Below are 25,921 nucleotides of genomic sequence, written 5' to 3' on the forward strand. Positions count from 1 at the left end.
CTCGATTTGTTAAAAGAAAAACACCACCACAACAAAAAAACCACACACCAAATAGAAAGTTGTCATTATAAACAGACTAGCTTAATATTTTACATAATCTAACATGTTCCACTAAAAGCAGTGCCATCCTCACGAATATTTTAAAAATAATAACCCAACTTTCTCTATTAATGAAAATTTTAATTTCACAAGAATAGTAGCAAATCTATACTGACAGAAGTTATCCATGAGTGCCACAGCACAGTATGATGGAATTGTTATTCCTAAAGACAATTGTAAAAATAATTTAGAAAATCAGCCATCAACACATAGGACAGTGAACCCAAAAAAGCATTATCTGCAACCAATTGGAAGTATAAAAGTTATTTAAAAAGACATTTTACCCCCTTTTTAAAGCCTCCTGTACATTTCACTCACCTTCTGAGCACTGAGTATTTTATGGGCCTCTGCCTCATTCTGGCAATGTAAGGGCTTTAAAATGCAGCCTTAAGGGTGATTTATGTAACAGTAGCAACTGTTTACTCAATAAGTTTGCTCCCCATGTGTATTCAAAACTCACCTTCACTGACATTCAAGATAAAAAGTTAACATCTCAGAGTTGTCACTACAAAGAGAAAAGATAATATACTTCTTGCTGCTCTCAGAACAAAAGGAACACCTTTACTCATAAATGCAACAGTTTTTTCCATTAAACTCACTTAGACCTCCTGGAAATACAATGTTGGACAGATGATATAGGAGAGCAAACCTACATTAATCTACCTTGATTACTTGTGAGGATTAAAAGCTCAACTCGATTTTTCAGACCACGGTGGTATCTGCAGTACTGGTGAGAATACAGTAAGTTGGTTGATAAACTGCATTTCTCAAGCAATTCTGGAGTTAATTGACAATAAGAAACTTCACTCCATTTACTGTCTTTCTTCTAGCTTTCACACCTACCCTAGGGAGTCACTACCATGTTTCAGATTCAATTAAATGCCTGTGATTCTCAGTCTTAATAATTGCTGCCACATATAAGTACATCACAGAATTTTTTTTAGAGCACTTTAAAAGTCAAGCTCAAAAGGACAAGTTAGATCTGATATCTCTAATGTTACCATCAACAACACTGAACTCAATTATTAAAGCCTTCCATTAACAGGAATTATGTTATACATCCTCTGGGCACAATCCGCATCCTTACAATTGTTCTGAAGCTCCAAATGGGTGATTTCTAAGCTCATAAACTGACTGAATCACAGAGAGCTGGATGTAAAACCCAGCTAAAAACCTCCTTACTCCAACTGTTATACACCTAAGTTTTGAGCTTTGAAGGTAGCTAAGCTATCCATCGAGGAATCCCTCAAGATCAGCTAGATATATACCAAAAAAACCCACTGTACGGATGCTCATGTGCTGTGGGGTCAAATGATCATCATCAAACTCTGAAGATGAGTCATGAAAATTTATTTTTAAATTGGCTTGCGAAACCAGATTCCCAGAAGAACATCAAGACTGGACTGACAAGGGTAAATGCCAAGAAATGCTGGCTACCTGTGTAGAATTATAGTAACTGATCTTTTAATGAAAATTAATTGATTCATCTTCACAGTTCCAAAGATAGTAAAATGATAACCACCATTATTAAGAAAATGAGAAATACATCCTAGTTATGGTGAACAGCTATATTAAAAAACCCCAGTCCTCCACAGCAACATTCAGCTGCCCAACCGTAAGACTTTACTTTTCTCCATGCCATTCACTGCATTCTTATGGCCTTCCAAAAAAAAGTAATATAGAACTTGTTTGGGCAACTTTCCCTCATCCACAAGCACTGTACAGGCACTGAACAGATGAGAATTCCAAGGAGTCAAAAAGGGGGGAAAAAATTATGTATTCAGGTAATTGAAAACTGAATCACAATATGTACACACTGACACATTCAAAGAAATGAACCGACATGGTAAATCAATTGCAGCTAACGCTGACATTTCATAACTTCTGATAGCTTAATGTTTCTATCTGATACTCGATGGCTGCCTGACAAATTGCTCAAGTTTTACAAAAGAAATACGGAAAACCTATATGTTGCTCATGACATCCACCATCAATCCACAAAACAATGAGCAGGACTGATATCCGCTATCTACATTTAACCAGGAGCTATTAAAGTTGTCATCTCTGGTTTGGATCACTACAGAGGATGAAGCTACTTTGAACACATCTGATAGCTGTTTATGAATTCAGGACATCAGAACCATAGGTCCAACCTCAAAGCCTTGCAGAAAGTCACACAAGAAAAGCAGCAGGCAGGCTTGCCCTCTCTCTGCCTCCTATCCCCTCGAGGTACTCCTGTATCTTGCATCCAAACAGTCCCAAATTCCCAGCCTTACCTACCCTTCAGGCTCATACCCACTTCTAACTGAACTCTGAGCTGTTTCCCTATTCTCATGAAGGCTGTTATCAATTAACATGCAATTAATTACATATTAGATGCTTACATCAAATTAGTAGAACCCTCAGCTTGAACAAATGCCAATAAAAATAATAATGGATGCTCACCATGTAAAACTACCTATTTTTCAACAGCACAATAATAATATTGGAAAGCTTACAATTTCTAGAGAGTGAATAGACAATACTAGAAATTCAGGTGCTACTAGTATTTGCACTAGTAATTTAAATATAAAATTTTAATAGTAAGGTATTTCTAATACTACTAGCAGTATTTCAAAAGACAATCTAAGAAACTATAGTGACTTCAGTATTAAAAAGCTTTCAAATTTCTGTCCTGCAGATTACAAACGTAAAGGTCACAAGAAACTTAAAAATAACAGCTGCCCCAAACCATCAAGTTTAAAATCTTTTAACTCTGTCTTATTATTTTCAAACAGGAGACACATTTGCAACTAAACCTCAGTATATTTCAGTATAAAAATCCCATGCTCAGAAACTACCTTGAAAAACTATCTCAAATGAAGTAATAAAATGCCTAGTACACAGCAAGAATTTTTATTCCGTGTACATGTAACAAAAAAGTGCTTCTAGTTTTGTTATTGTTATAAATATATGTCAATTATTGTTACTAATTCTTTATGCACCAAAAATGGGAAATGTGTAGGAAAGGAACACTGAAGGCACTGAACAGCCACAGTAAAATCATATATCATTTTCTTCAAAACAAAACAGATGAATAGGCAAAAAATGAGGACAAAAACCTTACTTCTTCAATTAGTTTGTGAAACATGCCCATTCACAACAGATTTGAAAAACTCTTAACTAGAAAATAAGAATATTCAAAGGTCACTAAAAAAATGTTATGCTCTCATTTAAAATAATATCCTAAGTTATGGTATGTCTCATCCATTTGCACTTTTATCAAGCTTCATATGAATTTTAGCTCAATAGAGAACATTTGTTTTATACTTTATTAAGTTAGCTGAAACTAAAAAATGAAACCTTACAAGAGTGTAAGAGGTCCCTAGATCAAATGGTTTAATTCCTCATTAGTGTACTTCACTGTGGAACAGAACTTTTCTGTGGTCGTTATTTTTTCAACAGCTTTACTTACATAATTTTCTTTTTTTCATCTCACAATATATATTACAGCTCATATATATGTAAGTAAAATAGAATTCTAGATGGTTTGAGTTGGAAGGGACCTTTAAAGGTGCTCTAAGTAACCTGCCTACCATGGGCAGGGGCACCTTCCACTAGACCAGGTTCCTCAAAGCCCCATCCCACCTGGCCTTGAACAGTTCCAGGGCTGGAGCATTTGTAACTTCTCTGGGCAACCTGTTCCAGAGCCTCACCGCCCTCAGAAATCTAAACCTGCCTTCTTTCACCTTAAATCCATTACCCCTTGTCCTATCACTATATGACCTTGTAAGAAGTCCCTCTCCAGTTTTCCCTCTTCCCTCTTTAGGTACTGGAGGGCTGCTATAAGGTCTCCCCAGAGACTTCTCTTCTCCACGTTCAAAGCCCTCTGACCATTTTTGTGGCCCTCCTCTGGATCTGCTTCAACAGGTCCATATTATTCCAGAAACATGTATAGATGTAAAATTCAACTTCTTTGTATGATGCTTTCTAGTCTTATGAACATGCTGAAGTTCTTCAAATCTGACAAACATATTCTGAATATTGTTACAATTATGCAAAGCTGCAGAAAGTGTAATTAAAATAAGAATGAGACATTACGAAAATATTCTGTATGTACAGAAACAAAATCACATGTATTTGTCTCAAATGGTCATTTAGGATCATCTGTTTTTAGAGAAAGCATCTCCCTCTTCCATTTTGGAGATTAAACAGCTCATTTTAGTTGTTAGCAGCAACTCAAGAACTTCAGGGTGGAAAAGTGACCCACACCTGTAATTACTGACACCTGCTGCCTGCATTAAACGTGATCATCTCCCTGGCCATTGTAATCACAACTACATATCACTTTCTTCACTCTGAGGCAACTAGGGGAAGCTGGCTGAGGGAGAGAATTATAATACATACTCTGTGACCACAGAGACTAGAACTGTTACCACAATTAACCCAATGAAACTCCAGCCTCAGCCAGGGCCTTTAATAATACATAATAACATTGTGTCAAAACCTGATTTGAATCTGTTTATTCAACAGAACGACTTTATGGCAGCCATAAGACATAATAACAAGGTATAATTGGTTGCATAAGTAGTACGTATTAAAATGACAATATTCTAATCTAATTTGTTAACCTCCCTGCTGGATTTGCTTCTTCTGGAGAAAGAACTTGGAGCAGGACAAATTTTGTAATTATGAACAACTCTCAATTTGAAGCACTGCTTCAAAAGACTTCTGATTTCCCTCAGACAAGAACAACATCTATATTTTTATGCCAATAGATATTTCTCAATAAACAAGCTTACATTTTTTAACTTGCATAAATATTGCTAATGTTCAAGAAAGCTTATGACACGCAGACTTCTCTCCCAGGTGGAGTGCAGAGTCTGGAATCTCTGAAGTAAAAAGAGGACTAAATCTGAAGAAAGTATTCTAAAAACAGTTAGAATGCTGGAAATGTAATGAAGTTTAAATTAAACATGTAAATAATGATGATTTTTCACAGGAAAACAGCAATTCCTACTCTAACATCTATGATCAATGGGGGCTCTCATGGGCAAAAGTTGCATTGCTAAGATGACACATAAAAAACAGTTTATTTTATGCACCAATAAACATAACTGATGCTAATGACTCACTTTGTACAGTAAAGCAATCTGAGCCTGTAACTGTAACATCAAATGTTCTTCCATTTCATACACTTCACTCAGTATTGGTCCTATTTAGGTCATGAAGCATATGCCTAACATATTACCAGAACAAGAAGTGACAAGTACTCTTCAAACTTCAGCCTTTCTTAGCCACTTAGTCCTCTGCATACTTTTAAGACACCTTATTTCAAGGAACTGAACATTTTGATCATCCATTCCTTATAACACCCTTTATTAATTAACCATGCATTTAACATTCTCACTTCTGTGCAGCATCATATGCTCCCAGAATACTGCTCAACTGAGCAGCAAGATATTTGTCTATTATCAGGCTCAAAAGACACTGCACAGGACTAAATTAGAGTTAGGGAGAGGGAAAGAAGAAACAAGATCCCTTTTCCTTAAGATAATTCTAATATAACTGCCTTGCCTTATAAACTAAGCTCTCTAGTATGCAATCAACACTCCTTTTACCAAAAGAGGAGCATCAGAAAGCGGTTTCTTTGTATCCTCGACACAGCCTTCCGGGATATCTTCACATGTGCATACTTCACAGATAAGATCATTCGTAAAGAAAGGTCCTCATTAGGGTAGCTAGAAATTACAAATACCTCCATTTTTAGTATCTTGTAATCAAATAATCAAGACTATTTGGTTCTCCTTCATTTTCCACTGGCATAATTTTCTGCTATGTCTCTACCTGAAGAACGACCGTGATATTCCTTTTGGTGAATTCCTTTTTTCTGTGAAACTCAATCTCCCCTAAGTCTTTCAGGTTCAAGGCTTGAGAGCTGTCTCTTCCCTGGCTGGGAGAACCCTCTATCATTCTTTTTTTTGACTTTACTACGACGACGGAATTCTTCTTCAACAGACTGAAATACTCTCTCTTTCTCATTTTCTCCAGCATCTCTTGCAGGTCCTTATGTTTGGCCCCCTCTTCAGGACACCACTCAAGACATTAAATTCAGGACATCACCATACTGCTGATAATCAGCTTTCTGCTGCTGGCCATTATCCTCTCTGAAAACTACATCTGTGGAACCGATTGCTGCCTTCTGCTGACTGTCAGTGAAAGCCAGATCCCCCACACACTTGCTTAGCTTCACAAAAGCCAGTGTCATTCTCTGCTTGGACAACATTTCTGAGACTCCAGCTACACCTGTTCCTCCTGCACATATGCAGGTACATACCTATCCTAGTGTGCATCTGCTGCTGCAGATTTCTTAATGGTTTTACCTTGTCTTTCCTCGATGAAACAGTTACTTCCCATTCTCTCATTTTATAAGCAGATGAGCCAACTCAGTAGTTAGGGCACTGCTACCTTGTGATTCAATTTCCTCCAGAAGTCTGATTTTTCACTGCTTGCATTTAGCATTTTTTATCACTTTGTTTTAAGCAGGGCTGTAGATTTTTATGCTCTGCAGCTGCTTCTAAAACTTTTCAAGCCGCATGGTTTGTGCCATCTAAACAGTTCCTTCTCTTCTTCAGATCAATGACAATTTTCCTTCCCAAATTCTGTTTCTCTTTTGAATTTACCCTCACATGCAACAGCTTCGACTTTCTTCTGCATTTTAATTACCTCTGCCTTCTTACTTCAAGAGGATTTTTGACTATGCTCTCCAACTGCTTGACTACTTGGAAAATCATCTGCATTTCTCCTCAGAAAAGAAGCTTTCTCCTTCCTCTAGCACATCAGTTTGATCTCTCATTTTAGCCAAACTTGAATGGCTTCTCTCCACATTTTTGTATATTAAGCACTTCCTGCCTGCCTAAAAGAGCTGTTTTTTTGATAATTGCTTCACCAATCTAGGTGCAAAGAATTTCACTTAGATTTACAAACAGATTTCACAGAGTCAAAAAGTGGTTGAGGTTGAACCTCTGGAGGGTCAAAGCTCCCTGCTCCAGAAAGGACACAGAAATGCTTGCCCAGGACTATATTCAGATGGCTTCTGAATAATTCAAAGCATGGAGATTCCAGAATCTCTCTAGGCTAGCTGAGCCAGCTGCCCTCATAGGGAAAAAAACATTTCCTGGTATTCACAGGGAACCTCCCACGGTTTAGTTTGTGCCCTTTTTTCCTCTGTCACCAAGAACTGCTAAGAAGAGCCTGGCTCCATCTTTTTGCACCCTCCCTTCAAATAGTTTTATACATTAATAAGATCCTACTGAGCCTTCTCTTTAGGCTGAACAATCCCAGCTCTCTCAGCCTTTCCTTACCACTGACGTGCTTCAGTCCTTTAATCATCTTCGTAGCCCTTCACTGATCTCTTGTACTGGGAACCCCCTCCCACCTCTCCCAGAACCAGATACGGTCCTCCACATGTGGCCTCACCAGGGCTGTGCAGAGAGGAAGCATCACCTCCTTCAACCTGCTTGCTGACAATACTTCTTCTAATGTCACCAAGGACACCATTTGCCTTCTTCACTGTAAGGGTTACATTTCTTGCTCATGTTCAGTATTCTGATCAGGGTAAACAAAACTGTGTTTTCTTCATTACTATAGTCATCTGTGCATATAGCATTTCCCTAAAACGTATATAAGGATACTATTTTCCAGCATACTAGTTTGTCAAATATTTCCAGAACTGAAACATCACAATAAACCAACACTTCCTTTTGAAAATTAACAAAACTTTTCCCAATTTAACTTTATTTTCATGACTTCCCATAACATTTTTATTATACAAGTGGATTACTTCCCTTTAAAGAAGTTCCTAATGCAAAGAGAATACTGAGAACTCCCTCAGAAGTTCACACAGGTTCATAAAAGATTGCTATCAGAGTAGAGATGGTGGTTGCCCAAGGATAAGTGCCTATAAAATTTCTTTTGTCTGACCTACTACATTCCATCTATACTTGACAAGCAATTACTTGGTACTCTACGTTCCATTATATTGTGAAATGTTTATGGTTTGTAATGGGTATCTTATCTGTTCAGACTACCTGTAATTTGATGAATTCCTTTGGGAACTGTTTAAAGCAAGGTAGTGTCCGTAATGATTATTATGGCTCAGAAATGCCATCATAAAACCCAATTTCTCCACTATTCAGATGCTCAATATGTATGTATGCCTATACAAGGCCTTCAGAATTACATACTGAGTTTCTGATTCAGCGCCTTACTGTGAAAGTGCTCATATTCCAAGCTTAGGTATCAACTATCTAATTGGTGAGTAACCTCACCTACTCAGTGCAGCAATAGGTCTACATCACTAAATTTTTCTTAAAGAAAATGCATTTATTTTTCTTGAACTCAGAAATTATCACTCTGAACAACTACTTCTATCCAGAGCAATAGAGTATCTTCACCCTAATTCAAAACCAAGAAATGCTCCTCAGGTGTATCATTATCTTAAAATATGCCTGGTGTTATCTTTCAGCAATTTAACACGAATAAAAGCTTAGGGTTCATTTCTGATAAAGGTGAGCTTGATTCCACTTCAAACTTTTTTGAGTAGAATTACAGAACAATAAAACTGTAGCAACTTGTTATGGCACGGTAAACTTTAAAACTGCATCGATGACACACTTACAAATATAATTGAATCTGTTTAAAAGCTGACTACATTAGTTTCATGTCATATATTCCTTTTTTGCCCAAGTTTGAGGGTGATTTTCTAGATGCTTATTAGCACAAACCAGAAAAATTTTAATTTGAAATTTTCCAAGCTGATGACCTATTCTTTGCAGGAAACAAACTGTGTTGCATGACCTACAAAAACAACTTTCAAGAAGCACATCAATGTAGCATTACCAACTCTCAATACTCAACAATTGCAGCAATATTGAATAGTTTGCTTCAAAGCCACATGACTGCCTAAGAACAAATATCATCCTGTACCTTATATAACCTCCGTACCAGGAGACTGCATTGAGCAGTCAATGCCCCCAGAATTTGAGAGCTCATACAGAGGCTCAAACTCTTGAGGCCATTGAGAAAGGCGGACAGTCAGACAGAAAGGGCCAAATATTTGTGAAAATAGAAGCTGAGTGCGGCTGGAAAAAAATAGTATCACAAAGAAGTAAGATACATTGAAAGTGGTCACAGTTCTTAGAGTGAACGAACTACGCAGAAGGTGTACTGGAACAGTTTAGGACATATCTTGGTATTTGCATACTGATTTAGGGCTTGGAAATGGGAAGCAGCAGGTCATTTGTCATTTAAGGGAAGAGGATCAATCCTTTCCAGCTTACTGCTTCATTTATTTTCTTTGCTAATTCTCTTAAGAGAAGGCTATAAAAGGCACTTTTGCATGCCACAGAGCACATGTAAGCCTCATCAAAAGCTGAAAACGTTGGTAAAAGACTAACACCAAGGCTTAAAATGCATTTTGGCTCTTCTATTACTTAAAGAAATTAAAGCACTTGAGCACCCAGACCAAGTGCAGAGCTGACAGTTCAAGAAGGTATAATAAGGAACCTGCACGAAATCTCAATGTGTTTGTTCTTTCTGAAAATACATAGTCAGAAAAGTCTGATAACACTAGTCACAATACAAATTGAACAGAGCCAGCATAGTTAGGCACAGTACCTATTGTTCTATAAGTCACTTCCTACTAATTCTGCCTCTCTCTGCAGTACTATTTTTCTGCAGCCATAATAGTTTAAGGACAGAGGAAGGGCATGGTTTGTAGACAGATTTAGCATTGTATCCAATAGGAGGGTTGTAAAAGTAGGGAAGCTTTCAGAAAGACAAGTCCTTCTTCAGAACCTTGTATGCCCAAAAGCTTGTCTGTCTTTTCCAATTACACTAGCTTGCTTTAACAAAGAGACTGTATTTCTGCCAACAAATGTCCTGTCTTCTGTGTTCAGTGACAGAAAGATAGAAAAGAGGATCTGCAGTACCACTGCAGTTTACATCAGCGTATGTCTTGTACCACTGAGGCTTCTACAGCCAAAAGGCATCATCGTGGTACAACTCTCCCTCAAGTAGATACTTATACTGTTCACCAATAACAGCTGTTACAGGTAAATATGAAGACAGTTTTCCTGTTTTGTTTTTCTGTATTATTACCAGTTTTTCTGTATTATTACAAAGCAAGAAACACAACTGAAAAGGTTATTTTATTTGTTTGTTTTAATTTATTTCTCACACAAGCAACAGGCTTCTGGAAAGAATCTGCTCTGCCAGATATATACAAGCTCAAAGAGATAGGAAGAATAAAGAAAAGCTTTCTTTTTAAAACAGGAAAAACAATCTGTAAGCTCCTTCCACCCTAAAAGAAAACCAAACCAAACCAAGAACTGTGCAGACTTCCATAACTAATGCAGTATGAAAAGCAACATGTATTGAATATTTTTAAAGGACAGCATTCCTCTGAAAAGGTGTAACTAATTCATTTGACAGTCCAGCTGAGACATGTTTACATCCCTATCTACTTCTAAATTCTGTGCTAAATGAAACAGGGTGGGTTTTTTGCAGGAGTAGACATGCACTTGGAATACTCAAATAATGAAAAATGTAAATAAATGAGCAATTTACTTTATGTTTACAGTAAAAAATGTTATATATACTCAATAACGTATTCAGCATGTTACTTAGTTCACTGCATCTGAATTTGCATATTCTCAGAATACTTTTTAATGCTTCAGTCCAGCAATTAGCATACTGAGTCTTGTTAAACATAACAAAGATGTCTTTTCAGTTCGTACAGTCAAAAGAAATATATACCTGCAAAATATTTTTTTAAACACTAATAATTTAAGAAACATTAAGTGCCAGAGAAATTGTTACCATCTTAATACACTAGACACAACAGAAACCATTAAAAAAATACCTACAACAGCACAAACCAATTTGATTTGCAGACATTTTACACATATTTCACTGGAAGGGAAGATCCCTATAAGGGTAATTGAAGCCCCATAAAGATAAGTTTGGTGGTTTTTCTAATTATCCTTTACAGATCACCTTGAAAATCTCTCCCCAGAAAACTCAAGATGGACCAGATGCTAAAAGCTGGTGTCTTTGTGGTACTACAAAAAATTATTCAGCTGGGCACTACTAGTCATTCTAGGTAAAATACTGGCCCTGCTGAAGTGACAGATATTTATCATTTAATACTTCATTTATTACAGAAATAATAAGTCATAAAAGGAATGTGCTCAATTCCTTTTCAACAGTTTCCCAGTGCAACCATAGAAAGTCAAGTTAGGTCAAAATCAAAGACTTCAAAATTTCACTCTTTAATTTCGACAAAGAACTGCATTTGCACGTGAAGGGGAAGCAAAGGTGTTTTAGATCACCAGACCTCTGCTTCTTGACTGCTAATTTACACATTGTGGTACAACGTGGTACATCTTCCTGCCCTGTAACCTTTCTGCCACACAAAACCCCACCAAATGCCAGCTTCTGTTTGTTCTTCAGAATATGTCCGTTTGTTCTTCCAGAATAAATGAAATGCTCAAAAGCCAGACTGAACCATGTGCCTCTGCAGTCATTCACATCTGCTCCATCCACTACCTACCCTCACAGAGATGCTTCTTATCCCATGGACAGAGATGCAAAGTATTCCACCTCCTACATGTCAAACACACAGTAGCTGCACAATTGCTGCATAAGACACATCTCCCCTTCTTTCTGCATCAAAGTTTCTTCTGCCTTTGATTTGTGCACATTTAAGTTTTCATTTTTTCAGAATGCTGACCCTTATGTAAATGAAATCCAGGACAGTAAATGCAATACCAAAGTTAAAAGAAAGATCTATCAAAAAGTGCAGTATTTTCACCTCTTGCCACAGAATAAAGGGAATATGCATATTTTAACTCCTGTTATTCTTCTTAGTAATTACAAAAAAAAGAAATGAGGTTGTTGAAAACTCCAAAAACCAACCCTGAAGCAATCGTAAAAACACAATCGTGGCTCACACTACAGCGCTTTTAATTCTCAATTATTGTTCAACATGATGAGTCATTCAAATCCACCACTATAATATCTGTCTAATTCAGTTCTGGGGAGTCTTCATTCTTGTTTATTCTGATATGCTACAGGCATGTTATTACAGTCAAAAAGAAGGTTTCAGTGAATCTCTTCAGCAATCACAAAAACATTGCAAAAATACATCACTAGCATTCACCTTCTTGACCCACTTAAAAAGTGTCACGTTCTTGCCAAAAGCACAGTGATGCCACATTACCTCTTCCAGATTTTCACCCTAAAACTGAAATACAATATATGTACAATAAATAAAACCCAAGCTCTGCCCACAGCTCGCTGATAGAAAGCATTTAGCTTCTGTATTTTCACTCTTCCGCTCTGTTCATTTCAGCATTTTATACTTCATAATCAAATGCATACCGATACTGAAGCAGCACTGTATGACTGAAAAGCAATAAACTTGACTTGCCACCCTAGCTTTATCCCAGAGAAAAATATGTAAAGGTATAAATCACTTCTGGGAACAACACAATACAATATTCTTCTAGAACTGTTCAGTGAATCAAACAGGCTCTTAAAGTTTTAAGTCAATCACATTCCTCTGGGCACATTCTGTACAACACACATGGCTTTAACCAGAGACATATATCACGGTACGTTTTCAAAATTAGCATTTTCCGTTATGTAGTGTGGTACACGGAAGAGACAAGGTTGTTGTTGACTTGCTTTTTAACACTAGAATGGGAAAACAAAACATTTACTACTTCTCATGCAAATATGAGCAATAAATGGTGCTGTTCAGTATTTTCTTCCAAGAATCTTTCAGCAGACAGATTTAGAAGGAAAGATGTTTTCAAAAGAAAATAATCTTGCTGTCCATTCAACTATATACCTTTAGCAAGTAACAAATCTTGTTTAAAAGGAATAAATTCAGTAAGCCTGGTGAAGGGTGTTGTATAACACATCATCTTGTAAGAATCAACTTCCCCTTAAAATGATGCTCAAAAAAACATGCCAGCAGAAAAATCTGGTAGCAGTCACAGACTCATCATGGAAAGCTAGTTGCACTAGAGCCACTTCTCTCTTCCTTCAGTAGGATCCCATCATTATCAGTTTAGTAGGGCCGTAGAGAGAAATAAATTAGCAGTCTCCCCTCTGGTCATTCACATATTTTCTGCTATTAGGAAGATTACTTATAGAAACCCAACTCTACTAATGACAAGCTTGACCCAGCATATTTTAAGCACCCAAACAACAACAACAACAACAACAAGATTCAAACAGAACATTTTCCTTTCATTCAAGAGTCTCTCTCATGCCAATCACTGTTAGGTGAAAAGATGATACAAACAGCACAGTTCAATCTGCACAGCAAAGATGCAGTGACCCAGAAAGAGAATCTAATGGCCAACTGAGTAAATGAAGCAAAACTCACCAAAACCAAAGGGTAGTGTGCATATGAACACACTTAGCTGCCCACTTAACTGGGAACATACTTAAACCTAGTCTCAAATTTCCACATTCTGCAACAAGACTTCACATTCCCACAAAGAGTACTTCCTTCATTGTTTCCAAAACATATATTATGCAAAAGAAGAAAAACGAGTGCCCAGGTTCACAGAAAAGTTAGAGAACAAAATACAGAGAAACAAAAAGTGATTATCACACATTTAAAAAGTAAAATGAAATATGTAATTGATAGTTATACTGACAACTAGGTATGGTTCAAACCAAAATGCTGGATTCAAACATCATTCTTCCAGAAAACATGACCTGTAAATTTTTGAATGAACCTGATACAAATATACACATGAATCTTTCTTCTGTACATACAAGTCTATATAATTTACCATATACCCACATACCTCCATACACACAAAGCAATTATTTCAAACTAAGTACTTATCAGCTGTTCCCTTCTTCATTAAAAAGAGGATTGTTGTTAATATCACATAAGAACCAAACCCACCCACTCCTGAATCTTTGGTGCAGCTTATGTCAAAAGGGCAACATATAATAAAGAGGCCACCCAAAAAGGAGCACAAACAACAAGAAAAAAACCCCCCACTGTATCCCTCATTTTCATTTCAGTACATACAATGTCATTCTATTCACTAACCTAAGAGAAAAGCTTTTCAAATTCAGATTCCTACCAAAGAGCACATCCAAACACATCTTAACTAAAAAGCAGAAACAAAGTCCTCAAATTTGTCCAAGACACTCAGTATGCCACTGGGCATCACTTGCACTTTCCATGAATCATTATACAGAGGAAGAGATGGGTGCCAAGAAGATGATAAAGCACGGCTGAAATATCAGTTTATACCAACAGATAAACTTTTTTTTTTCCTTTCAGAAAACAATAACGGAAAAGTTTTTATGACACTGTAGTCAGAGCAATGCCTTGCACTCTAAAGTTACAGCATTTTACTGTAGGGTATCTCAGCATTTTTCTGAGAAGTCTCACTTGGCCCTTTTTCTAACAAAATTAAAAGTTTTCCTAGACATGACAGCTATCTCTTGCCACAGGCTGCTGCAGTTTACAGCTTCTGAAAAACCAGCAGACTTCAGTCGAGCTCCTCTCCCACTCCCCTGCCTTTCCATTAGTCTTCCAGGCCATACTTTAGTGCTGCGTAAAAGCAGTCAACTATCACAATTTTTAACTCTCTTAATGTGCATTAATTGAATCTGCCTGGAAACTGGGAGGCACTGGGGAATGAAAAAGCCAAACCAAAACCAGAATCATTTCCAGAGAACTTCTCCACCATCAGTCTCACACGCTTGAACTTACTAGAAAGACTCCAATCACATTTGGATTAGTTTAAAGCCTCCGTCATACCACCCTGTCAAATTTCAACCAGAAATACTAAAAAAAATTAAAAAAAAAAAGAAAAAGAAAAAAGATAGCTATCATTTCCTTTAAAGTGTAACACATGTTTTGCTTACCTCACTGTTGTGGCCCCTCAAATTGAAGTTGATTCTCTGAGGGGTGTTCCGGTCCCTTCTGCAATGGCTGGAAGTAAAAGTGACGCCTACAACTCCTCTGCCATTGCCTGTTGCCAACCAGCCTTCCTCATAGTACCGCCTCCTGCACACCGGTTTCTCCTTCTCACTTTTGGGGACTCTCCCTTTCCAGGAGAGGCAGAGGATGTTGGAATCGCTGCAAAGAACAGGCCCATGTTCCACTGCTGCATACATGCTTTTTAAATATTTTATTTTTTGACATACGAAAGTAATATGTCTAGTGCACAAAATTTAAATCAAATTTTTTTTTTTTTTTTTATTGATAAGACTGACCTGGGATAGATCATTGAAAGGGAGGAGGATGGGGTCAGTGTTTATAAATATCCACCAAATGCATAGTGAAAAATTCCTCTATAAAAGATGATGGCAGTTGGCTAAGAAAAAGTAACACTTAAAAAAAAATTCAGGTTCATTTTTGTTTTCGAGTCTGTAGAGTGAGGGTGCACTTATCCTTTGGAGAAACAGCTACTTCATAAGAGGCGCTCAAGAAATGGTTAAGTCATCTTTTTGCTCAACTTGATATAATCTTTATACAGCCTGAGATTCCAGTTTAGCGTAATGCAATTCCAGAGACAAAGAGTTGCAAATGTGTAGGTTTCAAGTAACTTAAGGCTTTTAGAATTTCCTCCAGTCAGATTTTCTTCAAAAGTTCAGTTGCAGAAATTGAAACACACGCACATACATATATATGTATATATATGACATTCCTCTTTTCCAAGCTGCCCTCTGGCATATCTTTTCCATCTGATGTATTTCTGCTGCTAAAGCTGAAAGAGATTGCATAAAGGGAAAAAAAGGCACACAAACCGTGTGAAACAACAGACCCGAACTTGTGCAGGCACTGGTGTGCCAGGCCAGTTGGGAAATCCCTCTTGATTCTGAACCGCCTGTTGGACTCAAAAGTTTTTGCAATCCAAAGCCAATCCAATTTTCATTGCAGCACTTTTTTTCCACCAGAGACCAACACAGCCTGAACTGTTTATCACGCTATCTTGCCTGCTTTCCCACTTTTTGCTGCCGCACACGAATGAAAAAGAACCCCCTCTTCATTTATAGCAGAATCAAAAATGCTCTAAAGCTTTTAGCGTTCAAAGTAGATAAGTTTGCCTCAGGTGAACCATGAAGTTCTCTCTCCTCTGAAACAGGCTAAAATGTCAAGCTGGTTTTCCTTTACTTTTCCCTTTTTTTCTACTACATGGAATCACAGACGTTTCATTCTACCATAAAAAACAAATGCCAGAACTAAAGCACATCAAGTAAGCACTCTTTCAGAATCTTCTAAAATTCAAGGAAGGAACAAATATAATCATCTAAAAAAGAAAGAGAAGCAGCATTAAAACTCTGACTTCCTGGGTTCACTGTTTCTCTAGGTATTTTCCTTGCTTGTTTGATCGGATCTTTCCTTCTTGATGCTTGTCTACAGCACAGATTCATAGTTCCAGACACAACATTTGCAGCTGTACAAGAAGGAAACATAAGAAGTATTCCAATCGTTTTATTTGAATAACACTTATGAGCTCAATTAATTAGTATTTATATCACACTAAGTGAAAAGAGGAAAAAGGAGAGGGAGAAAGAATATGCAAGTTTGATGACCTTGTTAACTCAAGAAGGGCAGAAAGGTTTGCTCAGTTCAATGCCCAGACTTGTCCCATAGTTCCTCAACTTATTTACTTCCAGTCATCATTACTCAACATAAGGTCATGGTTTATTAGTCCATTCACAAACTACTGAGCCCAGAGAAAAACAAGCCAAAGACCATACATTGCTCCTCTGCTAGAACAAAATCAGTTTCCTCTGCCCACTGTATTCTTCTGTTTCCCTCACAGCTATTGATTTAGATTGTGGAGGTATTTATTACGCTTTTTCTGTGCAGAGGGTGTTTTTTCTTCCTCTTCTTGCAAACTTTTTTCACCCGTGAAGACCATGTGGAAAGCTGAACATTACTGGCAGGTGTCTTTCCATGGATTACTGATTCCTGCGCTGTAAAGGTGCTCCATCTGGTTTTCAAACTAATTTTCATCAATTGCAAAGCTCTCAGGAATATGCCAGAGCAAGTCTATGTGATGACAAAAACATGTGCGTTTTCAGGTACATGCAGTGCACACACCAATCTGGCAGTCAGAGCTGCATCTGCCTTTTCAGTTTAGCTGTGGTAATCTTGTGAGACGCTCATTACTCAAAACTTGAAATCCCTGGATTCTTCCAGCTCTGCAAGACAAAACATATACACACACACACACACACAAAAAAAAAAAAAGGAAAAAGTGAATAAAATAAGTCACAAAACAACTTAAAGATTAAAGGACTACTGTTATAGTAACCAAGACGTGATTAAGGATTTTATATTGGACTCTCATAAAGTATCTATATTACATATAGATAAAGACATTATTCAGAAACACACAATCTACAAAATTGTCCTTTTCACTTCCAAATTTCACAAAACTTTTCACAGTTGACATGCATAACTAATAAAATGTATACAGGAAGGATACATTAGGAGGGGAAAAAAATAACTTTCTTTTGGTCACAGTCCCTGGGTCAAACTCTTAAAGATTTCACAACTTTAGAGTGAGGATGGGCAAGGGAGCTGTTAGTGATAGAGCAGGCACAGAGTTAGACCCTGAGGCACACAAACAGAGTCACAGAATGGCTGAAGTTGGAAGGGACTTCTGGACATTATCCGGTCTAATCACCCTGCTCAAGCAGGGTCACCTAAGAGTCAGTTGCTCAGGACTGTATCCAGGCAGCTTCTTAATATCTCCAAAGATGAAAACTTATGAGCTCTCTGGGCAACCTGTGCCAGTGCTCAGTCATCCTCACAGTAAAGAAATGTTTCCTGATGTTCAAAGGGAACCATCAGTTTGTGCTCATTGCCTCTGGTCCTGCCACCAGACACCACCATGCAGAAGCCGTCTCTCTCATTTACTTCCCTCCCATCAAGTGTTTGTACACATTGAAAAGATCTCCCTGAGCTTTCTCTTCTCCAGGTTGAAGAGTCTCACCTCTCAGACTTTCCTCATAGAAAAGATGCTCCAAACCATGGAAGTACAGTGATAAACTTATCAGTCTCAAAGAGACCTGGAAGATTTCTCCAGCGCTTAAACTACTACTTTAAAGTAATCTAAGGTACTTCAGATTTAAATATTAGAAGTTTGCATAAATATAGATGAATTTTAAAGAATATTCAAGTCCTGTATGTCTCCATTTGAAAAAGGGGAGAAAAGTTCCTCAAAGTCAGTTTTATACAGAAGAGTGTATATAAAGTAGGATAGATCAAGAAAAAGGCTATTGAGGATATTCCAGAAGTTGTATCTTAAGTACACACATATGCACAGTTACTGGATCTACACAGTTACTGCTAAAGAGAGCCCATTTAAATTAAGATCTGCATTCATAACATTCCTCAAAGATGTATTTATATTACATACTATACTAACTTCACATTTCTTCTAACCAACTACTTATTTCAGTGTAGCACTGATGCACCAATTAGATTTTATTTAAGGGAAAAGATAAGAAAACAAATTTATAGATATAAAGGTAAAAAAGTAATTTAAAACACTATGCAGTTAGATTACTTATCAGAAACACTGAGGTTTGGTGAGTCACTGCCAGACCTTTTCAGCATTACAACTAACTGAAGTTTAAAAATAATGGCTGCTATTAATTTCTTTTTTATCATAGCATGATGAGGGTATGAGAAATATCACCTAGACTTTCCAAATTTCTGGTGCTTCTTCATTGCAGACCAAAGAAAGTTCTTATAAAGACACAAAAACTTTTAGAACACAATGGCTTGCAGGCAAACTTCTATGCTTCTCCCATAAGCAAATTTGATCCTCTGAAGGATCAGTGCCATTAGTTCCATACTCACTCATATCTTCCTTAGAGACATCTGCATTCAAGTTGACATTTTATATTAGCATCATGTGTATTATGATGCAAGCCTTTACTAATCCTACAGAGAAACAAACAAACAAAAATGTTTACTGAGAAAGCAGAGTCTCTGAAACATCAGTTGGAGCAGCACAAGGTAAGCATTAAACAGAATTGTTTGAACTGTGCAAGAACCATGACTTTACAAGTGGATTATAAAATACAGATAACTATAGGTGCGGTGGCTTTGCAAAAAGTCTGTATGCAATTTCTGTCCTTATTCACTGCATATAAAATTAACAATTATTACTATTATTCACTGCATATAATTATTGCATATATAATGCATACATATTCACTACATTAGTAGTAGTAGTACTATTCCCTGTGTATAAAATTAACAAGTTTGAGAAAAGGACTCGTGTGTATCTTGACCAATAACCTCTCACCTAAATCCCATTTACCATCACTTTCAAGATTAGACAAAACAAAGGCTTCTCCTCTTAAAAATACTCTAACTGCATAAGAAATGCTGGATAGGGAAAGATGAAAATCTAAAATAACTACAAAAGGAATAAAGTCAGTCATTATTCAAACACCTTTCTCAGTATGATACAACCTTCGAGGATATTGTACCTTCAAATCACTGAAGGTCAACACTTCTTTATGTTGTACTTATATTCAGAGACAAGAAAAAATACTTTTAAGATGGCAGTGTGAAACACTCAAAATACTTTATATTAAGACTTAACTTTATTCATTTCCCTCTCTTTCATTTCCATCCACTCTGTATTTCCTAAGAAATAATCTAATTAAAAGATTCAGATGATAGTCTTCCCTCAAGAAAATCAGTAACTTAGACTCCCCTTCTTGTGTTATTACACAGTCCCACAGTTCTGCTCCTTTCCATAGGTTCAAACCAAGCTTCTTGTCTTGTTTTAACCCCACCAAGAAACACCATGTCTTCTAACTCTACTTTAAAGCATGTGTGAGAGCAGAGGATAAAAAGCATTATAGAATTATTGGTGTTACTTGTACAATCTTACCACTAGTGCAAATTCAGTTTGGGTTCCCCATAATAAAAAGAACTTGGCCTTCCAGAGGCAACTCAACACCGAAACTAAATTTTTAACTGCAAATTTTTATAACCAAACTTTATGCATCTTTCCTTTCAGAGCAGTAGAAGGGCTAATCACAAAAGCACAATGTTTTCTGATTTTTCTGGTAATTTTTTTCTAACACTATTTGGACCCTAAATATCAACGAATTGCAGTTACCTACCTTTACCCTCACTTAAAGGGTAGCTGAAAATATCTTTGCTCTGGATTTTCCCTTCAATAAAGGGAGATGATATTTGAACTCATCCTCTAATACTGTTTTAAGTCTATGCCCAGTGATATAAAACATTTTCAAGTACAGACACCTAATGAGACAAAAACATATTAGACCTGTGGCACAGGAAAGTAGGATCCACAAGTATATTATGCTTTGAAAGCATAGTTCTTCTCCAATGCAAAACCCAACAGCAAGTTATGTTTCTGCAGTAGAGAAAATTTAGGTATTAATTTTAAAAAAACAGCTCATAAACAGTAGCTTTCATACTGTAATGTCAATATTTAACTCATCATTTTTATCTCTTAACTGTTTCCATTAAGTTATATAAAGTGTGTTAAGCCACAGTTGGACAACCAGAAAAATATTTGCTTGTTCGCATGCATCTTTCATTGGAGTGTCTCTTTTGTTGACAGAAAGAAGTCATGCACAGCCAAATGTACCGATACTTCAGCGAGCTCATCAGCATTTTATGTTTATTCAAAATAAATATGTTTTGAATAGCTCGAGTTTCAACAGTTCAAGGCTCCAGAGCAGAGTATCTGAAGGTAAGGATAAAAGGGGCCTGGGAAGGGAAGGAAAACAAAGAAGGAAAATTGAAGTAAGTACACACTATTTCTAACTTATTATCTTAAAAAAAAAAAAAAAAAAAGGACTCACAGTCTGCTTTTGGAAGATTCCGACTGCCCAAACATCTTAAGGAAAGAAATATAAGCTGAAGAGTCTTTGAAAAGATTTCAGGACTTTTCAGCATAATCAGATTTCCTTCCTGTCAAACCTGCACAAGGTCAAAGGAAACTTTGTAGTTTTCCCTCCCTTTACAGTCTAAGAAGGAAAAAATGTACACCAGTATCCATGAAGACAGAAGAAGTTTTAAAAGTGCCAGTCACAACTGGTTCGGCACAAGCCGACAGCAGATGATTCCACCAGCTATCAAATGGTGACTGTGGAAGTAACCATCAAGGTTACTACTGAAAACTACATTACAAAATTGGCATATTAAGTAATATAGTTACTATATTACAAGGCTAAATACTATAGATCTAGAAGCCAGTAAAATGATACAATTTGTCGTTTATTTAGTCCAACTAATAAAGTAACATAAATTATTAAATAATCCTATCCATAAGGAAAAAAAATACTTAACAAAACTAAATATTTGATTACTAAAAAGCCTGACGATAACTGGTTTGGAGGTAAAAGATTTTTTTTCCATTAAAAATGGGCTAATTCTGTAGGGAGAAAATGTAATTTTGACCTGAATAGGTACCGTTTTTCCTCTTCTTTCACTCATATCTTCTGTTTGGTTTATTCACCTTCCATTATAGCATAAGTCATTGACATTAACATATTTCTTGCATATTACAGAGCAATATAAAATTAATTTGGAGGATGTGATTGTAAATAAATACCAATAGGCTAAATAATGGATGTAAAAATGTTCTTTACTCCAAGAAAAATGAGGAAAGAGTGGAGAGGAAAAAGAAGTTAGAAGATGCTTGATTTTGGTTCTGTTTGTTCTTAAATGTTTTTTTCTCCACAATATTCATCCTTGTGTAATTCTAGAAGCTCTTTCCCTACTTGGGGACAGCTGCATGGCCAGGGCAAGACAGTCAGTCCTGTTAATCAGAGATGTAAAAAGATCTGTAACAGCAGCATAGCTGCCCAGAAACAAATATGTAGCAAAGGTGTAATGCCAGGCACTGTGATGTTAACTGCCAGCCCATTAATACAGACACTGTAATGTTAGTTATGTGCACCTATTTATCATTAAGCAAATAAAACTGACAAAAATTATTTGTTGGCATATTGAGAGAAGTGAAGCTTGTATTAGTGGCTGTTCAGCAGACATTTATGGTGAGTATTGACAAAATTTATCTCATTGCAATATTCTGACAAACTTAAAACCATCTCCTCCCCAAATTACACTCTCCGCAAAGTGAAAATAAAAAAGAGTAGTAGCTGATCGGCATTTCTGATGTGCTGAATGACCCTCCTGGGTCCTTGGAATAGCAGAGAAGGCAATATATGTACATTGCATATGTTTTTTAAAGTGCAAGATCTTTTTTATGTATAGTTCTTCTATGAAAAATAAAGGAAATATTTGTATGATTTCTAGAATTATTATATATACTGCACTTCCAATTCTTCATGCTACACCATCAGATTAAACAGTAGTTTAATTAAAAAGTGGTTAGAAGTAATATCCAATAAACAAATTTTAAAATGCCTTCAGGAAAATGTTTTTCAAGAAAAACACCAAAGGTCTTTAAGTAAGCTGTTAGAAGCCATTAATTGTGAGCTGCCAAATTTATACACATTCTCCAAAAGGCAGAGGCCTGAAGACATGAAATACAGCAGATTGTTAAAAACCCTACCTATGGAAGAAGTCAGGTAAATAGTTCTGCTGTTCACAGGGAAAAGAAGCTAGAAAGAATAAAACAGATTCTGTCTCATACCTAAGGATATTTGAGATACCAGAACCTGCCAAAACATGCAAGAGAGAACACCCAATTTGTTGTTGTTGTGTTTTGGTTTGGTTTTGAAACCCTTTCTTTAACAACTATATACTTGTGATGAATAAATAATATTTCCACTTGCAGAAGAACTGATGCAAGTCCCTTTAGTCAGTTACTGGTCAAACAAGCTCATGGGAAATTTCTGAGTCAAATAATACTAGATCTGTTATGCTTATATGGCAGGGAAGCAAACCAGAAAAATAACTGAAGGCTAAACTTCACAATACAAAGCTTTCAGCTTTGTCAGTAAGACAAGCAGAAGGTATCTCTGCTCCCATAGCTCTGATCATTTCTTTCTTGACCCCCCAGCACAGCACACTGTGCCCCTCACTTAAGCCAGAATGATCACTCAAGGGGCTACAGTCTGAAACACATCAGAGAAATGATCCAAATAAAAATTTTAGAAATGAAGATTCATAACAGTTTAACCAATATATATCTGGTTTGCCAGATCCAGCCACGCTCTTGTGACAAACCATACCCTCCAGCCTCTCCTAACACAAGGCACCGGCACTCTTTCAATTGTGCAGTTCAGGAAGCTCATCTTGCCAAAAAACTTACCCTCTAAAAACAGCAACTGATTTTAAGAGAGCTTCCCTTAGTGAATTCACTATGCATATGCAACAACACTATTGCCAATGCAAGGAAGGGGTTGGGAGGTGTGGCAGGAGACTCCAATCAGTTTGAACTGTGCCCAAAACCTTTTGCTCTCAATGCCTGACACAGCTCCAGTGCTGTCCCACATTCAGCTCTACTGGCAAATTGGAAAAAGTGGAGCTGTACAACACAAATGAGAAACAGAAGAGACAAGTACTTGCAACTAGTATTGTCACCTGAAGGCTACTGATGACAAAGTTTGGGTACAGAATATTTCTGGGCTGAGGGATTTGTCCTCAGAAGAGAGAGAAGCAAAGTTTTTTCCTTGAGAATGAATTTGAGATGGCTACCAAAACGTCCTAGGGCCAAAGCTACCCAAAACCCATGAAAATATGCCTCATTTTCCAATGAACTGAAGTGAGCAGAAATACTTCAGACAGATTCTGAAAGGACTATTTCAGAAAATAAAATATACAATTATCATATACTAGCCTTTTAAACAAATTAGAGATTCACACCACTGAAACACATTCAAAAACTTTAGAGATTCAAAGAAATGAGAAGTGAGACCAAGAAATTCCTTTAAGTGTCAATCTTCTCCCTCAAGACAGGCTGCAATTCTCATAGCACAGAGAACACTTAGGCAATGTATACTTCACCAGGCACTTCCTTAAAAAGTGGCAACAACTGCGTCTCTCTAATGACATGCAAAGATCTTCAATGGAGGGAGCCCCAGCTTTCACCACCTCTTTTCCACTGAACTGACTGCACTGACCTTGCCTGTAATTACAGAGCAATTTCTTCCCCGTAGGAACATTCTGCAGCCTGCAAACATCCCTCGAGCCTGCAGCAGTTCCAGCTTGTTCCTAATTATCTCCAATATCTACCCACAAGCTCTTTGAATACTTTCTTATGAACATACACTGAAGTTTTGGTATGCTCCTCCAAAATTCCAATACACCTTTGGATGTGATATGGGCACTGCCACACAGGGAAAAAAAAACAATAAAACAAAAAAGCAGGGGGAGATGAAGGGAGAAAACAACAGAAATCACCAGTTTTTAAAATTCTAAAGAGCCTCATAAACAATAATTATTTCTATTGGACAGCAAGACACATTTAAGTCAGAAATCTCAGAATCGCTGAGAAGCAGTTTGAGTGCAGTGTGTTGCAGCAGGGAAGGACGCTGCATCAGCCTGCAGGGAGGGAGCTCCTGGTGATGCCTCCAAGCTACACCACAGGTGGGAAGAGGACTGCGGGTATGAGCTACCCACCGTGCAGTCCTGTGCTCACCACAGGCTGCTTGCCTAGAACTCTGAAGCAAGGCACTTCGCACAATGACGTTCAGTGGGCTGGAGATATCTGTGTCTATGTATTTTTCTTTAAATCTAAAAAGACGAGAGTTGCATTTTGCAAAGAACTTGAGTTTCTCAGTCTTTGGCTTTGGGATCAAGAACTTAACTCTAGTCCTGACTGTCCCTCAAATGTGCCACAGCTGAAGATCTCAGTCTGTGTTTGAGGACCTGCACTCATCTCACAATCGTTGCTTAGAGGCCTAGATGCAGTGCAGGGATACTCCTGCCCTTGCAATAAAGAAATGCAAAGCTAAAGAACAGCTTCATCTCCTCCCCATACCCGTTGTCCCCTTTTGCTTCAAGTTACAGGGTTTTTTTTTGTCAAGGTTCTGGAAGGTTCCATATAAAGCCAAGAGCTTTACATGGAATGCCTGGAGCACAGCAAAGACAGAAATGTAGAGATATGAGTTGTTTCACTACCACAACTCAGAAGGCACAAGATCAGCTGTATACACATGTGCCTTGTTAGGTAAATGATGTTTTCAACCTGCTCTGTCTGCAGTAACATGCCACATGTTGACTGGCCACCTGTCCAGACAAAAGCAAGGAGGCCAGCAAGATGCGGGTGTCCTCTAGGCACAGTCATGTTCTGGTGGGTGAGCTGAAGGCAGGAAGGCAGATCTGTACCTAGGCAAATTCACAGAGCAGTCTTGTGTCCAAGCAGTATTACTTTGTAGAGGTCCTCACAATTCTGATTCTCTCTTCATATGAAATACCCAGGTAGACAAAATGCAAAATTCTGAAGTGGGGATAAGAAACAGCAGTTATGCTGTAGTCGCCAACAACTCAATCCTTCCTCATGCATGACTGTGACACTATTATCTTTCCAGTAAGAAGTCTGTAATGGGTAAAAATTGCCAACTACAGAGGTATTTGGTAGAAGGATGGCTATCAATGACCGTGTTTTCTATTTTCTTAAGCATGAAAAATAAGTATATTTTACAATGATCATAGGTGAAAATGAATGAATAGAAAAAGAATTTCACAAACACTAGAAAAGCACATTCAAGGAGAAATAGGAGACAACTACCAGGCTAGTGCTTGCTTCTAACTTTAATCTCTACAAAGTTATGAAAATGTTCTTCCATTGAACAAATATTCAGGTTTCAT

General features: G+C 37.3%; 1 protein-coding gene across 4 annotated transcripts in view; it reads right to left on the minus strand.

Moving 5' to 3' along the window:
* TULP4 (tubby like protein 4) overlaps nucleotides 1-25,921 on the minus strand; it is a 147,852-nt gene that overhangs the window by 102,721 nt on the left and 19,210 nt on the right. For 2 of the 4 annotated variants that reach the window (XM_027904749.1, XM_027904732.1), the window contains exon 2: nucleotides 15,049-17,337. In XM_027904749.1, the coding sequence (XP_027760550.1) occupies nucleotides 15,049-15,300 (252 nt within the window). In that variant the 5' untranslated portion in view covers nucleotides 15,301-17,337. Of the gene's footprint in view, nucleotides 1-15,048; nucleotides 17,338-19,006; nucleotides 19,091-20,289; nucleotides 20,387-25,921 lie in introns of those variants that run through there. The other 2 variants (XM_027904758.1, XM_027904740.1) reach the window with 2 other exon arrangements.

Source organism: Empidonax traillii, unplaced genomic scaffold (genome assembly GCF_003031625.1).
Source record: "Empidonax traillii isolate 1590-97213 ecotype Southwest subspecies unplaced genomic scaffold, ASM303162v1 scaffold24:size2376012, whole genome shotgun sequence".
Classification (NCBI taxonomy): domain Eukaryota; kingdom Metazoa; phylum Chordata; class Aves; order Passeriformes; family Tyrannidae; genus Empidonax; species Empidonax traillii.